Below are 17,519 nucleotides of genomic sequence, written 5' to 3' on the forward strand. Positions count from 1 at the left end.
TTTCTTTTTAGTAGAAGAGAAATTATGAAGACTCTCTCCCTGTCCACTGCAAAAAAACCCAAAAACAAAAACCATGCTCTCTGGTGATAGAGTACCTGAGAATCCAGGTTTGCTAGACATAGCACAGAGTCTCTCAGTCTTGGCATGCTAACATTTTGGGCCGGGTATCCTTGGTGGTGGGGCTGTTTTGTGCATTGCAGGATAGTTAGCAGCATCCTGGCTTCTACCCAGTAGATGCCAATAGCACCCTCCCCATTCAGGACAGTAAAAAATGTCTCCAGATATTGCTAAATGTTCCCTCTGGCCTGGGGTACAGGACCACCGATTTTAGCGTACTTCTTTGCATTTAGAGACAGTTCTGAAATAGCTGTATCTAGTTACTTCAGTCCGTTTTACTCAATAAATACTGGTTGATTAATTATCCACCCTAAAAACTGAAAAGCAGCAGGGGCAGCAAAAGCAATTTCTATTCAGAAGTACGGTAGGTGGTCAGCTCAGGGATATATGTCTTTTGGACTCCTGGGTCTCAGGACCTTAGCGGTGCTTGCAGCAGCTCTTGCTATACCTGCTTCACATGCTGGGGCCTACTGCCTAGTTATCCTGTGCCTGCCTTTTACTGTGTCCCAAAGAAAGTGCCCCAAGCTCTCGGAGGTAGATATTTTAAATGTCTCCTGCTTTAGTTCTGTCATCATACTTAAAGATTATGATAATGCTTTTCAGAATGTTTGCCAAAAGCCTCCCAGAGAAAGATATATTCCTTTGAGCTACCTTAGTGCTTGCCCTGAGTTCTCATGGGCAGTGAAATTGTGCCACCAAGCCTTCAGGGCCCATCACTCCTGAGGCAGAGATATCCTACAGCTGCCTCTTAGGAACACCGAAGCTCTTGCTTCCCAAGGTTGGTTGCTTTGATCTCATTGCTCCAATGAACATCACTGCCAGTGCTGCCACCGTAAGGGGCAGGCTGCACTATCATCAATTCTTAGGTGCTGATGAGTCCACTCAAAACATCCACTGAAGCCGGGCGGGCAGCACTGTTGCCTCCTGCCAGTGAACAGTCTTCCTCTTTCCTGATCTGCACCTCTGTTGTAGCCCGGCCCATGCTGCTGCTCTCACCTGAGCTCTCTCAAGTCCTCAAACTCCAAAAGCAGCAAGTCAATATAGATACATTTAGTTACAATGATATTTGCAGTGAAAATGGCATTAGAATGCTGCCATATACAGTATAATTTAAGAATGTTAAATTATATGGCATGGAATGACAATAAAGCGTGAAGAGAAAATACGAGGAGAAACAGAGGAAGAGATTTCTACTCAGAAACAGGGCAGGTGATCCAGAAATCAGCTCAGGTGCTGATATCACCTGCCATGTTTCTCAGGAAGTTCCTATTCCTGAGTCTCAGTGTTTTCTTAAACTGTGTTTGCGCAAGCTCTTGTTGCACTTCCTTCCCATCTGTTGGGGGCTGGTGTATAGTTATCTGTGCCTGGATGTCACCATGCCCCAAAGAAAGGACCACAGTCCCTGGGAGGGGAAGATATTCAGAAGATGTCCTATTAGCTACTATGCATTTGAGACAGGCCCACTACCATGTGGCCCTTCAAACTGGCCGTTCCACGCTTTCACAAGTCAATGCACTGAACGTGCTGCTCCATCTGACACAGAAGTCCCATCCCTCTCCTTTGTTCTGCTGATTTACCCCTCTACTCTAGTCTAAGCTCAGGGGCTACCTCTGGGAAGTGTTTCCTGAGATAACTCCACTCCCCTAAAGTCCAAGATGAGGGCCTCTCCTCTGCTGTTCCGCAGCACCCTGGGCTTGCTGCTAACAGACCCTTATGTCACTGCAATTGTGCTTTGCTTTCCTCTACTTCTGTGCTCCTTAAGGGAAAGGGGAGTCTTTACTATCTTTTATCTATGGTATCTACAGTACCTGGCACAGGGCTCAAAAAGTGTTTACTGAAGGGATGGATGGAAGGAAAAATACTATTTATGTTTTTCCTACTTGTTATTCAGCCTGCCCATATTTAAGGTAAATTGACATTCATAAAAACGCATCTAAAATGAGTCATGCGATTCAAAACTGACATATATTGATGGATCAGTTTAAAATTCACGTCTCTAATGTTTTTGAACTTTGGCTTTCTTTTCTTCTAACAGAATTACATATACCAACATCATCAGATACCATTCTATTCCAAATTTAGCCTTTTCTGACACCTAATGCAATTAATAGCAACAATACCTGGTCTTATCACACAGCAGAATAGATTCTCAAACTCATCTGCATCTTTCAATATGCCATCAAAATAAAATTTGTATATTTTAAAATCAACATAGTTGACTTCAAATTAATTTGAAATGCCTTCCTTGTTCAATTATAAACGTCTATGTAACTTGTTCTGTGTCACTAATTAATTTTTAACTGCTAAAGGCTAGAGAGTTTGTTGCTCTGTAACTACTCAGATTATTGAGTATTCTCAGTTCAGCAGGCCCCCAAATGACCCTTCCCATAAATGTAACTGGACGGTGAAGACAGTGTGGTAATGGTGAGAGCTCTCACTGGGAAGGCTAGGATAGCAAAATGACCACACGACTGCTAAAGTATGGGTGCTGTTTGTTGCTATAAAATACTTTCCGTCCTATGGGAGAACAGACCTAAGTATAAAGAAATAGGATGTTTCTACCGAGTCACTTGATACAACGTCTTCACTGGCATTGATGTGGCTGTATATAGCCCACTTCAGGGAGATATTTGAGTAATTACAGTTCTTATGGTTCAAAACTAACAACTATGTCAACGTCTAAGATAAATCAGACAGCAAATGGAAACAGAATATAATCTAAACATGTCACTTTCTGATATAACCTAGGCTTTCTCTCTGTCATTTTCATTTCACTCGAAGTATAGGAGGAGTATTTTCTTTTCATCTTACTGAATCCAGGTATTTACCAAAAGGCTATAAAAACTTTATATATGTCATTCACCAACCTCCACAATAGATGGCTTAACAATGATGTTAGTATGCCAGAAAAGCCACAGATATGCAACTGAGATTTTAAAAATATTTTCTATGAATATCTGAATACATTGATTACTTTTGTATCTTATTTAGCAAAGCGCATTTCATGGACCTAGACCCAGAGAAGTGTTTAAGAAACACAACTCTGGCTGGGCTTGGTGGCCCATGCATGAAATCTCAGCACTTTGGGGAGCCCGAGGCAGGCGGATCATGAGGTCAAGAGATCCAGACCATCCTGGCCAACATGGTGAAACCCTGTCTCTGCTAAAATACAAAAATTAGCTGGGCGTGCTGGCGCATGCCCATAGGTCCAGCTACTCGACAGGCTGGGGCAGAATTGCTTGAACCCAGGAGGCGGAGGTTGCAGTGAGCCGAGATAGCACCACTGCACTCCAGATTAGTAACACAGCGAGACTCTGAAAAGAAACACAACTCCATAAATACGTTATACATATTATGTGTCAAAAAAAGTTTTTTAAAGGAAATACAAACTTACTTTCTTTAAATAGTACCAGGAAACATTCAGTAGAGAGATATGGTTGATAACTTTAAGCCAAAAACAAACAAATCTAACTGTACCCCTCCTTGTCTTTCCACCTCTTTCAGACTTTAAGGAGTGTCATCGCATTTAGTGTGCCAGGACTGACAAATCCTTTGCTTTGCTAATCCATATCCTTTAATGATGTGTTTATACTTAGAAAGTAAATATCCTGTCAACCTTCACCTTTCCTCACCCAATAACCAAGGGTTTCAGTGTCCTAAACTTTCCCAGGCTCCTTAGGTACAAAGGAGGCACACACGCTTTGCAGCATCCCTTACAGCAGGGCTAGAGTTCATTCATGTAGACATCTCTCTTCTCCACTAGACTGGAGTCCCATGACAGCAAGGATCCTGTGCGAATCAACTCTACACAGCTGCCGCTACACAGGGGCTTGGTACGTGCAGGCTGGCCCAGGAGCCTGCAGTGCACTTGCCCTCCATCTCCCAGCCATGTGACCTTTGCCAGTTCTCCCCTTCTCCTGAGGAGCACAAACGAAAGTGACTTTGTGGTGTTCTAAGGGGAAATGCTCCATGGCAAGGGTGAGATAATACTCTTAGCTTTATTCCTGACACTGCTCTTTGACATCTGTTGGCTGTTTTCCAAACTTCAGGACACCACACCAGTATCTTCAGGGGGAAACACTCATGGTGATGTTAACAAACCCCTTCCTTCACTTGTTGAATCTTTACCAATGGCTCAGAGCCTAGATAATGTTTTTCTCAATGTGTTATTCAGCTTCAACACTGCTCTTAGACTTTGGGCAAATCACCTAAGCTCGCCATGTTTCAGTTTTCTCATCTTTAAAGTGAAGATGATAACAGAACTTGTACTCCATAGGGTCGAGTATGGAGTTTAGCCCACCAAGTGATCAATAAAGGTTGGCTGTCTTTAGGTTAACATCCCATAATTACCCCAATTTTGGTAAGGAAGGATTCTAAGAAATCTTTTCAAAGGCATAAATCATGTTACTGACTTGCAAATATATTTTTCCCTTCAAAGAAGGTTTCCCTTAGGCAGTTCCAGTTTTAATGTGCCATTTTTGTTTCATAAAGACCAAAGATGAAATTCTTTGGGATTCACAGCATAAAAATATTAAAGGGATTATCTCTCTGTATTGTGTATCATACCAAATGCTATACATTCAAATGTAAAATTTTAAGTTCCTGACAGTTGGAGTCATAATGATCCATGAATCTTGACTGTTGCAATTAATACACATAGCATAAGACACTTTCCAAAACTTTCATGGTCTGATGTTTCAAAACGTTTAAATGAAAGAGTGCTGCAGATGTTCAGACTACTCCACTTTCTGGACCCTCGCTTCTCCCTCACTATACATTCAAGTATTTAAGAAGATGCAGATAGCATCCTCTTCTTACCTCTCCATCAGCCACGGCAGAATAATTCACTTGGGCAACAGTGACTGTGGTTGGCAATTCTGAAGCATCAGCCAATGTGGCTACTGTTGCCCCTGTACCAACCTAAAGAAAAACATGGAAAGTGGTTAAGTGTCAGTGGATGGATCCTTCCACCTCTCCTTTACTCAGAAGCTAAGACTCATTTAATCCCAAATTCAGCACAGATAACAATGAATACGCCTTATGTTGTGAAGTCTAAAATCACAGCTTACTAAAATTATAGCTCATAGACTATCACGAGTTTCAGGATTTTACTTCAACCAAATAAGTTAATATTAGAAGAGCTATCACATCACCACATCCATGTCCACTGCTGGTCAACCAACTTTTACTCTCATCCTAACCTGAGCTTTAGAGGTTCCCAATAGACAAATTGTGTTTTGCCGGGCATGGTGGCTCATGTCTGTAATTTTAGCACTTTGGGAAGCCGAGGCAGGTGGATCGCGAGGTCAAGAGATTGAGACCACCCTGGCCAACACGGTGAAACCTCGTCCCTACTAAAAATACAAAAATTAGCTGGGCATGGTGGTGCGCATCTGTAGTCCCAGCTACTGAGAAAGGTGAGGCAGGAGAATTGCTTGAACCCAGGAGGTGGAGGATGCAGTGAGCTGAGATCACTCCACTGCACTCCAGCCTGGCAACAGAGCAAGACTCTGTCTTAAAAAAAAAAAAAAAAACGAATTGTGTTTTACCTCAGAAGAGGTAATTCAGAAGGAATATTCCCTGATCATTAACTAAAATTCCCTGAAACTGTAAAACAGAAGTCATTTTAAGGCTGGGTGTAGCGGCTCACATCTATAATCCTAACACTTTAGGAGGCTGAGGTGGGAGGATTGCTTGAGCTCAGGAGTTTGAGACCAGCCTGGGCAACACAGCAAGGCCTCGTCTCTACTAAAAAATAAATTAAAAATAAAATAAAATAAAAATAAAAAAAATCAGCCAGGCCTGGTGGTATACATCTTTAGTCCCAGCTAATCGGGAGGCTGCGGTGGGAGAATCACTTGAGCCTGGAAGGTTGAGTCTGCAGTGAGCTGTGATGACAGAGAGAGATCCTGTCTCAAAAAAAAAAAAAAAAAAAGCCCTTTAAAAGTGCTTTGTTTTGGAAATGTTCATGAAAGCTACTCACAGCTCTGTATTTAGCAAATGCAAAGAATTTAAACTATTCTTCAGAAATCAGTTTCAGGTAGGAAGATCTTGAGGAGCTATGTAAAGTTCATGCAAGAGTTCGCACCAAGGAAACTTTCCCCAGTCTGAGGTGAGGCGCCCACTGATCCACCTCAGAAACCAGTCTCGTGGTCCTCAGGTTTACTCACCTGGATAAGCGAGACAGTGCCATCAGGGTTACTAAAGGTCTGGACTACGGTCTGGGATGGTACAAGATGAGCTATACTGTGTGTGGCTGTGGCCTGTGTTTGTGTTTGCTGGTCTTCAAAGGCATACAAAAGGTCTTCCCGCCCATGCTGTTTATAACAGTTTTTAACTATGGTCCGTAGTGCCTGGGTCCATGAAACCTGTCACCAAAAGACCGGAAAAGCACATTAAGCCACAAAGAACTTTGGTTATTTAGTCCCAATATGTAATAAGCAGCTACTCCTTTATCAAATCAAACCAACCAAACCTCTTGTAAACTCTCCTAAGATTACTTCCCACAGACTGGTTCTGGAAGAAAGAAGCTGAGTACAAAGTATCAAAGAGGGCTTCCCATTGGTTTCTTCTTGATCAAAGTCTGGTTTACACTCTATTCCAACCTGAGGCCAAAACTCTTAAAACTTCTTACAAAGAAAGATTATTCTTTGTTTTGTTTTTTGAGATGGAGTTTCGCTCTTGTTGGCCAGGCTAGAATGCAGTGGTGTGATGACCTCTGCTCACTGCAACCTCCACCTCCTGGGTTCAAGCGATTCTCCTGACTCAGCCTCCCGAGTCGCTGGGATTACAGGTGCCCACCACCACGCCCAGCTAATTTTTGTTACTTTTAGTAGACATGGGGTTTTGTCATGTTGGCCAGGCTGGTCTCAAATTCCTGACCTCAGGTAATCCAGCTGCCTCGGCCTTCCAAAGTATTGGGATTACAGGCGTAAGCCACTGCACCTGGCCAAAGAAAGATTATTCTAATCAAGAATGGCACACTAATTCTCGGTAAACCTCCAAGCTAAATGAAAAATAAATAGGAAAAAAAGTAAGGAATGGTATGTAGTTTAATCTTTCTTCTACAAGTTTTGCTATTAGCAGGCTCATCTGGCAGATTTCGTATCCCTCTAATTCCTTATTTACATTTTTCAATGATTTTTAATACCCAGAAATAAGAGCATTTCTAAGTGTTCAAAGTGATTAATAATTTTACTTCAAGTTTCTTTGACTTTCCCAAGCACTTCATAAAATTAAAACTGCTCCATAGGCCAGGCACAGTGGCTGATGCCTACAAGCCTAGCACTTTGGGAGGCCGAGGTGGGTGGATCGTGAGGTCAAGAGATCGAGATCATCCTGGCCAACATGGTGAAACCCTGTCTCTACTAAAAACACAAAAATTAGCTGGGCTTGGTGGCATGAACCTGTGGTCCCAGCTACTTGGGAGGCTGAGGCAAGAGAATTGCTTAAACCCAGGAGGTGGAGGTTGCAGTGAGACAAGAGTGCGCCACTGCCCTCCAGCCTGGGTGACACAGCAAGACTCCGTCTCAAAAAACAACAAAAACAACAGCAAAACTACTCCAAAGGCAACCCTGAAGACAGTGTAAATTCATGGACTCATCCCAGTCTTCTCTTTATAGCATAGTGATGGAACGACAAATGGAAAAGGCTATAAATCAAAAAGCATCAATCTTTGGAGGGACAGGCTAACCTATACACAAAGACTTTATAGCACAAGATGTAGAAATGACAAAAATTGAGCCAGTTAATTTAGGATAGAAAAGCAACCAGGCAACTCAAGTCAGAGGAACTCTCACCCTCTGCTTTTGCTCTTCTGTGCGAACATCACTCCGGACATTTGCCCAGGGGATATCTTCAGGCCACCAGATGGGCTTGCAGCTTTCTTTCCCCCAGCCTGGTTTTCCCCGACCTGTGGAGTACTTGAGCATCTCTGGGATAAATGCCCGAAGCTGAGCCTGGAAGAGAACAGTATGGTCATCAGTACTCATGAAAGACATCTGGGGTGTGTTTACGAGTCCTTAAATTCTAACCTTAAACAACAGAGATGTTTCCAGGAAGGTCCCAGAGAATTCTGAGATGTGACTGATGAAAACCCACTGTTTTCCATAGGTTCCTATAGCTCCATAGGTGGTTGAGAATTATAAATATGTTGGTAAAGTGCACCTTGGCTGCGTTTTGTAGACTTTTTCCTGTAAGAGTAAGACTATCTGACCCTAAGTTTAATTTTTAATTTCTGCTTCCCAAGATATTACTGGTACTATAGCTCATTTCCCTTCTACAGTTTCCATGCATCTTGTAAGGTGCCAAGCTCAGGGTGTTTTCAACACTGTTCTGGAAGTAGGAATCGACGCAATTAGATAAGACAGAAATAAGAGCTGAGCAGATAAAATCATTATTTATAGGTGAAGTCATCTTATGTCTAGAGAATCTCAAAAAATCAAATGAAAACCTACTATAAACAATAAGAGAATTCAATAAGGTGGTTGATTATAAAATATATGAAAATAAACAGGCTTTTAACTTTAAAAAAAAAATGGAAAATAACCCTAAAACTCTTCTAGAAATTTTCTAGTAAGCTGGGCCACTGTCCATGAGTCTGACATGTAGATATAGTAAAGCATGTGCAAATTTAAATGCATTATTGACTTTATTCAGATTTATTTTACAAATGAAATCCAGACCAAACAGGCTTTAAGCCACAAAGATGACTGCCATTCTTACTTCCTGGCATAGTAACCACACTGTGTGTGTGTGTTGGGGGTCAGTCTACTTTGTGAATATTCTTAATCGCTGATAATGATTTTTGGCAAAAAAAAGCAGTTTATCAAGTTATGATCTGTACCTCCTTCCCAGACCTCCTGCTTTCCTTTTCACCTGGTGGTCTACAGCACCCCAGAGATAAGTAGCATCCTGCAACGAAGGATGCATCTATACTGCCCCTGCAGCTGGAAACCAAAAAGAGGCCACTTTTAGCAATGAGTCACACTTAGGGATGTGGATTTGTAGTTATAAAGTAAAACAAGAAAGAAACAGAAATGGGAATACTTAAGTATTAATGAGAGAAGGAGTATACCAACATTATAATATTAAAGATTTCGGTAAATAGCAGGCGTTCGTATAAATCGTATTATAATAAATATTAGATATTATTTTACCAGAAATGATACAAATTGTTATACAGTAGGGAACCATGAACCCAATCAGTAATATTTACCTAATAAAGTTCCGGCTGATGGTAGTCATGCTGTTAATTCCTGTGTCAAGCCTGCCACTTTACCTCTCTTTCTAAGTCCCCCAAAGCCCCGACAGTCTCCTGCCTACAGGATATGATATAATACACTCCATGTATATTTGGCTCTGGCATCAAGCAGCAGGCTGATAGAAACGTATCCATTTGCAAACCCATCAGCTAGCTGGCTCATGCGGTCATTACTTCAGTTATTTTAAGAAAGTACATCTCAAAGTCATTTTTCCCTTTATCCTGATTTCTTGGGAGTGTGTCTTTTTCTAGCCTCAGATACACAAAACAGGAAAGGGCTTACTCCTCACACAATATTGTATATTAATTCATTTAAGAAAATGGCTTTCTGAGAGAAAGCCGTGAAACAAACTGACATAGACTTTCATAAACTCCTTTTTATTTGACTACCATTAACAGTTTCCAAAAAGGAGAATCTGTTATATTCATACCTAGGAGACTCTGGAGAAAATGAAATGAGAAGGCTAAATAATTCTAAATTAACAAAATCCTAAAGTGGGTTGGGTACAGTGGTTCACACCTGTAATCCCTGTACCTTGGGAGGCTCAGGCAGGCAGATCGCTTGAGCCGAGGAGTTTGAGAACAGCTTGGGCAACACAGTGGGACTCTGTCTCCACCAAAAATACAAAACTCAGTCAACTACAGTGGCACATGCCTGTAGTCCCAGCTACTCGAGAGGCTGAGGCAGGAGGATTGCTTGAGCCCAGAAGGTCAAGGCTGCAGTGAGCCGTGACTTCACTCCAGCCTGGGTGACAGAGTGAGACCTTGTCTCAAAGAAACAAAACAAAACAAACAAAAATCCTAAAGGGGGTAGCAGAGCAAGACCCTGTCTTCAACCAACCAACGAACCAACCAACCAAAAATCCTAAAGTGGTCAGAAAGCACTCCCTGTGGAAAATACTAGACTGACAGAGTCTGCTCAGATCCACCTGGAATCCTGTATATTCCGTAATTCTGGTGATCGCTTCACTTCTGACGCCTCATCCTATTTGCACCAATAGTTCCTCATACTCCTCAGTTCCGGATCACGCTGGCACCTGGACGTGGACACCTTTTATCCTCAGTCTGGCTTTGGCTCTCCCACCCGGCCTTCCAACTGAGTTCTAGGAACTCACTGTTACTTGAAAGGTGGGCTCAGCATCAGCCTCCTCACTTAAACCCCTACCCTACCCTTTCCAATCTACTTGTCTTCTCAACCGTTTAATCTTAGCAAGTAGAAAAACCACCCTTTCCCTAGCCACTCAAACTCAAAATGTCAGTTACCTTTATTTGCCTCCTTCAACACTTACCTAGTCATGCACTGCAAGTTCAGTTCTTTTGTTTTCTTTGAAATGTCTCTGGTGTCTATCCCTTCTTCTCCAGCCTCACCTTGATTCTAACTTTCCAGCCCAAAGCTCGTGCACCGTTCTCGTTGGCTTTCTGGGGGACTCCAAGTTCTCCCTTCACTCCCTCTTCCCACATATCCTTGCCAGACAGGTTTTCCTAAATGTTACCTACAGAGCTCCAATGCTCAAAACACCTTTGAATGTCCTTTGTGGAAACTAAACTAGATCCTTCTGCCCAGCTTTTCAGACCCTCCACAACCTGGTCTCATACTGCAGTCGGTTCCCATGAATTCTCACCATGCAGCCTTGGTCCTCCATCAGACAAGTCTCTGCACTCTCTGATGGACTGCTAAGCCCGCTCCTGCTTCTCTGCCTTTGGTCTGTCCCCTTGTCGGACTACTTTCCATGCTGCTATTCCATTCTTTAGTGCCCAGAAAGTCCTACATTCTTTGTGGAACATATACTAAGTATTCTTTCTCTCTCTCTCTCTCTTTTTTTTTTTCTCTCTCTCAATGGGATCTTGCTCTGTGGCCCAGGCTGGAGTGCAGTGGCATAATTACAGCTAAATACAGCCTCAACCTCCAGGGCTCAAGGGATCCTCTGGCTTCAGGCTTCAGTAGCTGGGACTAAAGGTGTGTGCCACCATGCCCAGCTATTTTTCTTTTTTCTTTTCTGTAGAGAAGGGGTCTCCCTATGTTGCCCAGGCCGGTCTCAAACTGCTGGCCTCAAGCGATCCTCCTGCCTTGACCTCCCAAACTGCTGGGATTTCAGGCGAGTCATTGCACTCAGCCTCACTTCTCTAAAGTTAGCACTTTCTATCAAAAAGAATACCAGGGCTGGGCTCAGTGGCTTACACCTCTAACCCTGGCACTTTGAGAGGCCAAGGTGGGTGGATTGCCTGAGGTCAGAAATTTGAGACCAGCCTGGCCAACAAGGTGAAACCCCCTCTCTACTAAAAATACAAAAATTATCCGGGCGTGGTGGCACACACCTGTAATCCCAGCTACTTGGGAGGCTGAGGCAGGAGAATTGCTTGAACCCAGAAGGCGGAGGTTGCAGTGAGCTATGATCACTCAACTACACTACAGCCTGGGTAACAGAGCAAGACTCTATCTCAAAACAACAGCAGCAGCAACAACAACAACAACAAATACCACAAGACTCAGAGTTGGCTCTCAATCCCAATTATCTCTGAATCTTAATTTAAAAATATTAAAATGTAGGCCGGGCGCGGTGGCTCAAGCCTGTAATCCCAGCACTTTGGGAGGCCGAGGCGGGTGGATCACGAGGTCAAGAGATCGAGACCATCCTGGTCAACATGGTGAAACCCCGTCTCTACTAAAAATACAAAAAATTAGCTGGGCATGGTGGCGCGTGCCTGTAATCCCAGCTACTCAGGAGGCTGAGGCAGGAGAATTGCCTGAACCCAGGAGGCGGAGGTTGCGGTGAGCCGAGATCGCGCCATTGCACTCCAGCCTGGGTAACAAGAGCGAAACTCCGTCTCAAAAAAAAAAAATTAAAATGTAATGATATTAAAAATAGTAATAATAGCAAATATACAAGGTCAATTAAGAGGCTGAGATATCATGTATATCAATAGCAGTTTTATTATTATTACCTCAGTCACCAAGCCATCTTTTTTTCAGTAACTTCTACAGCATTCATAACTTTTGTTCTAAAATGTAGAGTTTAATTTGTTATAAAATTGGGTGCATTATAGCTTTTTGGCAACTGGTTCTGATTTTATAATAAGAAAAAAACTGTTCTTTTTTTTTTTTTTTTAAAAGTAGATACTTTAAGCATTCACTCTCCAAATCTACTAAATAAAACTACTGTAAATATAAAACAAATGAGGATTCAGAAACATCGCGGCTTTAATCCAGCACAGTTTTAATCCTTAATCTGCTATGGGTTGAGCATCCCTAATCTGAAGATCCGAAATCTGGAATGTTTTGAATGTCACATTTGGAAAATCCCGCCCATGACCTCAAGTGATGGGTCACAGTCAAAACGCTGTCAAAACTTTATTTCATGCACAAAATTATTAAAAATACCATATGAAATTATCATCAGGCTATAGTGTATAAGGTATATATAAAACACAAATAAATTTTATGTTTAGATCATGGTCCTATCCCCAAGATACCTCAATAAGTACATGCAAATGTTAAAAAATCCAAAAATATATGAAATCTAATGTACTTCTAGTCCCAAACATTTCAGACAGGGGGTACTCAATCTAAATGAAGTTTCTATCAAAGTCAAAATATGGCCGGGCGCGGTGGCTCAAGCCTGTAATCCCAGCACTTTGGGAGGCCGAGGCGGGTGGATCACGAGGTCGAGAGTTCGAGACCATCCTGGTCGACATGGTGAAACCCCGTCTCTACTAAAAATACAAAAAATCAGCTGGGCATGGTGGCGTGTGCCTGTAATCCCAGCTACTCAGGAGGCTGAGGCAGGAGAATTGCCTGAACCCAGGAGGCGGAGGTTGCGGTGAGCCGAGATTGCGCCATTGCACTCCAGCCTGCAGCCTGGGTAACGAGAGCGAAACTCCGCCTCAAAAAAAAAAAAAAAAAAAAAAAAAAAAAAAGTCAAAATATGACCATTTGCCAAAAAGCAATATTTCAAAGATAAACGACATTTTACTTTTAAATCAGGGAAAATAGGAAATTTATTCTCCCAATGCAAAGAAACAGCTAGCTTTCTTTTTTTTTTTTTTTTTGAGACAGAGTTTCGCTCTTGTTACCCAGGCTGGAGTGCAATGGCGCGATCTCGGCTCACCGCAACCTCCGCCTCCTGGGTTCAGGGAATTCTCCTGCCTCAGCCTCTGGAGTAGCTGGGATTACAGACATGCACCACCATGCCCAGCTAATTTTTGTATTTTTAGTAGAGACGGGGTTTCACCATGTTGACCAGGATGGTCTCTATCTGTTGACCTCGTGATCCACCCACCTCGGCCTCCCAAAGTGCTGGGATTACAGGCTTGAGCCACTGTGCCCGGCCAACAGCTAGCTTTCTAAAGTGATTTACTAATACTGAACACACTAATGTATATAAAGACATGCATCTTTAGTTTAAAAGGATGAGTGAAGTGGAAAAAAGCAGAAGGTAGCATGTATGTATCTGTGCAAACAAGGTTGAGGATGAGAAATAAAGGGTGCTAGAACCAAGAAGGAACAAATTGACCATTTGGACCAATTATTGCTTTGAAGCAAGCAAGCTATTACCAACCCACCCACAATGTACAGGAAGTTTAGGTGACTTATTCTGCTGGGTCCTTGAGCATTAAAGATATGTATTAATAGAAGCAGCTTCCTCTTGCACATGTGCTCTTTCTCTCCCCTCAATTAAAAAAAAGGGAGGAATGTACAAGCAGTTTACTAATGGAATGTGTCAGAAAAATGTGACTCAAGGGTAATCATAATTAAAGGAAAGACAGAACTGGGAAACTTCTCAAAGATGATTTATATGCTAGAAGTCTCTGGATGAGAAATGTTTCAAACTCCTAGGAAGATGATCTTAGAGGCCAATATGAGAGGCAGGACAAACAAACAGCATAAAAAGAAGGCTACTTCCACAGGAAGAACCCCTATCAAGCCAAAAAATGGAACAAGAGTGAAATCAGTTGCTGGCATACAAGTTCTAATTCAGGAGCAGAACACAGCTTTCAAAAGTGCTAATTATCAAGTACATAAAATTTGTTCCTACACCAAAAGAAGTAAAAGGCATTTTCTACAATAAAAGCTCGTTTTTCAGGCATGTACATTTTGGGGATGAAGGGTATTTTTTACTTTTAAATGCTTCAGAGATAATTTGACTTCATTAAAAAGGCATTCTTCCTACAGGTTATTTTTATACTGTCCCAAATAAACAGTGCGAAGACTAAAGAGACTATTAATAAAGGGAAACTAGCAGTCCAGTACAGGAAGAGTTAAATGCTTCCTTTCCAGAATTCAGAACTGTGCTCTCATTACCAGTTGAATTAATTACTGGTCCTGGAGAGTTTCGGAAACCAAAGCTTCTTGATGTGCTTGTTAAGGAAGGTTTGTCTTTAATCCACAGGGAGACAATCAACAGGATCAGCAAAGTTAAAGCCTAACCTTTCAGATTGTCCTTTAATTGGGCTAGAACAAGCTTTCCTGGACTCTGATTCTGATTTAAGGCTCTAGGTGGGCCTACAGTAGCCTAGCTTGGTCAGTAAAACCACACCAAATCAGCAAAGAATAGAAAATATTACCACTTCCAAGGGACAATTAGCAAAGATAAGAATATCAAATTCATGCATGTGTCAGTGAAAAGTAAAAGATTTATGTGGAAAGCACGGATAGGTTTAAAATAAAAGATTCTCTAAAACTCTAAAATGTCTGATTCGATCAAAATAAAAAATATTCTTGCTATGCTAGAAATTTCCTTCGTAAATTCAGTTAATTCTTCGCTATCCAATAACGCATTATCCTTATACAACCCCCAAATACCCTCTCCTCTTGTTCCCTCTGTATTTGCTCTGCATTTACCTGAGTCTAGGGATTTTGAGGCTCCTGAATGATGTCCATTTAGGCTCAATTACCAAGAAAAGGTCTTTCAAACCAACATATCTGTGAACTCTACCTCTACTGAAGAGGTCAGAGAATATATAATAAATATAAAGAGAAAGCAGGTGAAAGCAAATCACGTTGAAAGGTTATGTTTTGGGTAGCCTACAGGAAAACAGGAATGTGGCAGGGAAAGAAAAAATGGAGATTTTTCGGACTGTGGCAACGTTATTTTCACTTAAAATTATTACCGCCCAGGCTGACAGACCCAATTATATTTGAATGGATATTTAAAGGGCATTAAAGAGCTAAAGCAAAGTGATTCCTTTGCCCAATATTTGAAAGCATTTGTACTACTGATCTCGGTTCAGTGAGATGACTATGGTGGCTATTATCAGAAACACCCATTCCCTAGAAGTGCCAAGCAGAAACACTGGCTTCTCTTAATCTCATTTTCCCTAAAAACACATTCCCATAGAAAACACAAGAAGAGCAAGTTTGGAGAAAAGATCAATGTAACTTCAGAATTAGTGAATTTGAAGGCCAGCTAATGGACACACACATTTAGACTCCTCTCTCAAGCCAAGACTTCTGCTTCTGTATCTAGAACCTTAAACCTATCAAACTTTCTCCCTCTCATTAATCAAAATGCTCTTAACATCCTACCTTCTCTTTGAAGGAGACTCAGATTGGTTAGTTTCTGTTACCTTATGCTTGTTGTACTCTTCTCTACAAAAATGTAAATAATACAGATAAAGTAAAGTCCTCTTTGCCATGTATTCTCCCTCAATTCAGTCTTCTGTCCAGAGGCATGAGCTTGATGAACAGACTTCCTTCTAGGCCACATTCTATACATTTACATAAGTACATGCTAGAAAGGCAGTTTAATGTGATTAAACACAAATGGTACCATATTGTACACTATTTTATAACTTGTTTTTTCCACTCAACATTTTGTCATAGAGATCTTCTTCTCATGGTAGTACAACCAGAATAATCCAATTTTTTAAACGTTGCTTAGTATAGAATTTCCATTTTATTTAGCCATTCCCCTATTGATAAACATTTAGATTGCTTGCAGTTCCTCTTGCTGTACAAACAGTACTTGTACATGCTTCTTTGTGCACAGAAATTCAGCAGAAAGTGTTAAATCCATATACTCTTTAACCAGCAATTTTACTTTTCTGAATTTCTATAAAGAAATTCAGAGAAGTGGAATTGCTGGTTAAAGGGATTTAACATTTTAACACACTGCCAAACTGTCCTCCAGAAAGACTGTGCCAATCCCACTGTTGCTTAGAGTACTAAACAATACCCATTTTCACATCCTCTTCCACATTTTGTTACCAGGTTTTCTCTCTTTTTTCTTTTTCTTTAATTTCTTTCTTTCTTTCTTTTTTGAAGCAGTCTTACTCCATCACCCAGGATGGAGTACAGTGGCATGATCTCAGCTCACCTCCACCTCCTGGGTTCAAGCATTCTCCTGCCTCAACCTCCTGAGTAGCTGGGACTACAGGCATGTACCACCACACCTGGCTGTTTTGTATTTTTAGCAGAGATGGGGTTTCACCATGTTGCCCAGGCTGGTCTTGAACTCCTGACCTCAAGATCCACCCGCCTCAGCCTCCCAAAGTGCTGGGATACAGGCATGTGCCACTTCGCCTAGCCTTATTACCAAATTTTATTATTTTGGCTCATCTGACATGGGGAAATGGTTTCTTATTTTAATTTCCATTACTAGTGAGTTGAGAATCTTTTTTATATGTTTACTGGTTATTTTTCCTTTCTGTGAACTGCTTCGAATATTTGCTTATTTTTCTATTTATCTTTTTCTTATGAATATGAAGAAAATATTAATATGCTCTGGATAGTAATTCTATCATGTAAACTGCAAATATTTCCTTAGTCATGTTGTATCCTATATAAGTAATTTATATGGCTATTTCCTTCTCTTCAGTATTTCTGAATATATCCTTATTCTTTACTCAAAATATGCTATGTTCTATTTAATAACACATCCAGTGTTTTTATTTGTTATGTATATATTCTCTTTTTCCTTTCTTTTTTGAGACAGGGCCTTGCTCCATTGCTCAGGCTGAAGTGCAGTGGCACGATCATGGCTCACTGCAGCCTTGAACTCCTGGGGTCAAGTGATCTTCCCACCTCAGCCTCCTACGTAGGCAAGACTATGGATGCACCACCATGCCTGGCTATTTTCAACATTTTTTAGTAGAGATGAGGTCTTACTGTGTTGCCCAGGTTGGTCTCAAAACTTCTGGCCTC

At 41.4% G+C, this 17,519-nt stretch overlaps 1 protein-coding gene across 10 annotated transcripts in view; it reads right to left on the bottom strand.

Annotated features, from left to right (window-relative positions):
- NRF1 (nuclear respiratory factor 1) overlaps positions 1 to 17,519 on the bottom strand; it is a 144,028-nt gene that overhangs the window by 43,035 nt on the left and 83,474 nt on the right. For all 10 annotated transcript variants that reach the window (XM_074379074.1, XM_039472942.2, XM_074379075.1 and 7 more), the window contains 3 exons: positions 7,917 to 8,075; positions 6,288 to 6,485; positions 4,936 to 5,037 (listed from right to left, as the gene is read on the bottom strand). In XM_074379074.1, coding sequence (XP_074235175.1) covers positions 4,936 to 5,037; positions 6,288 to 6,485; positions 7,917 to 8,075 — 459 coding nt within the window. The remainder of the gene's footprint in view (positions 1 to 4,935; positions 5,038 to 6,287; positions 6,486 to 7,916; positions 8,076 to 17,519) is intronic.

This window comes from Saimiri boliviensis, chromosome 10 (assembly GCF_048565385.1).
Source record: "Saimiri boliviensis isolate mSaiBol1 chromosome 10, mSaiBol1.pri, whole genome shotgun sequence".
NCBI lineage: Eukaryota > Metazoa > Chordata > Mammalia > Primates > Cebidae > Saimiri > Saimiri boliviensis.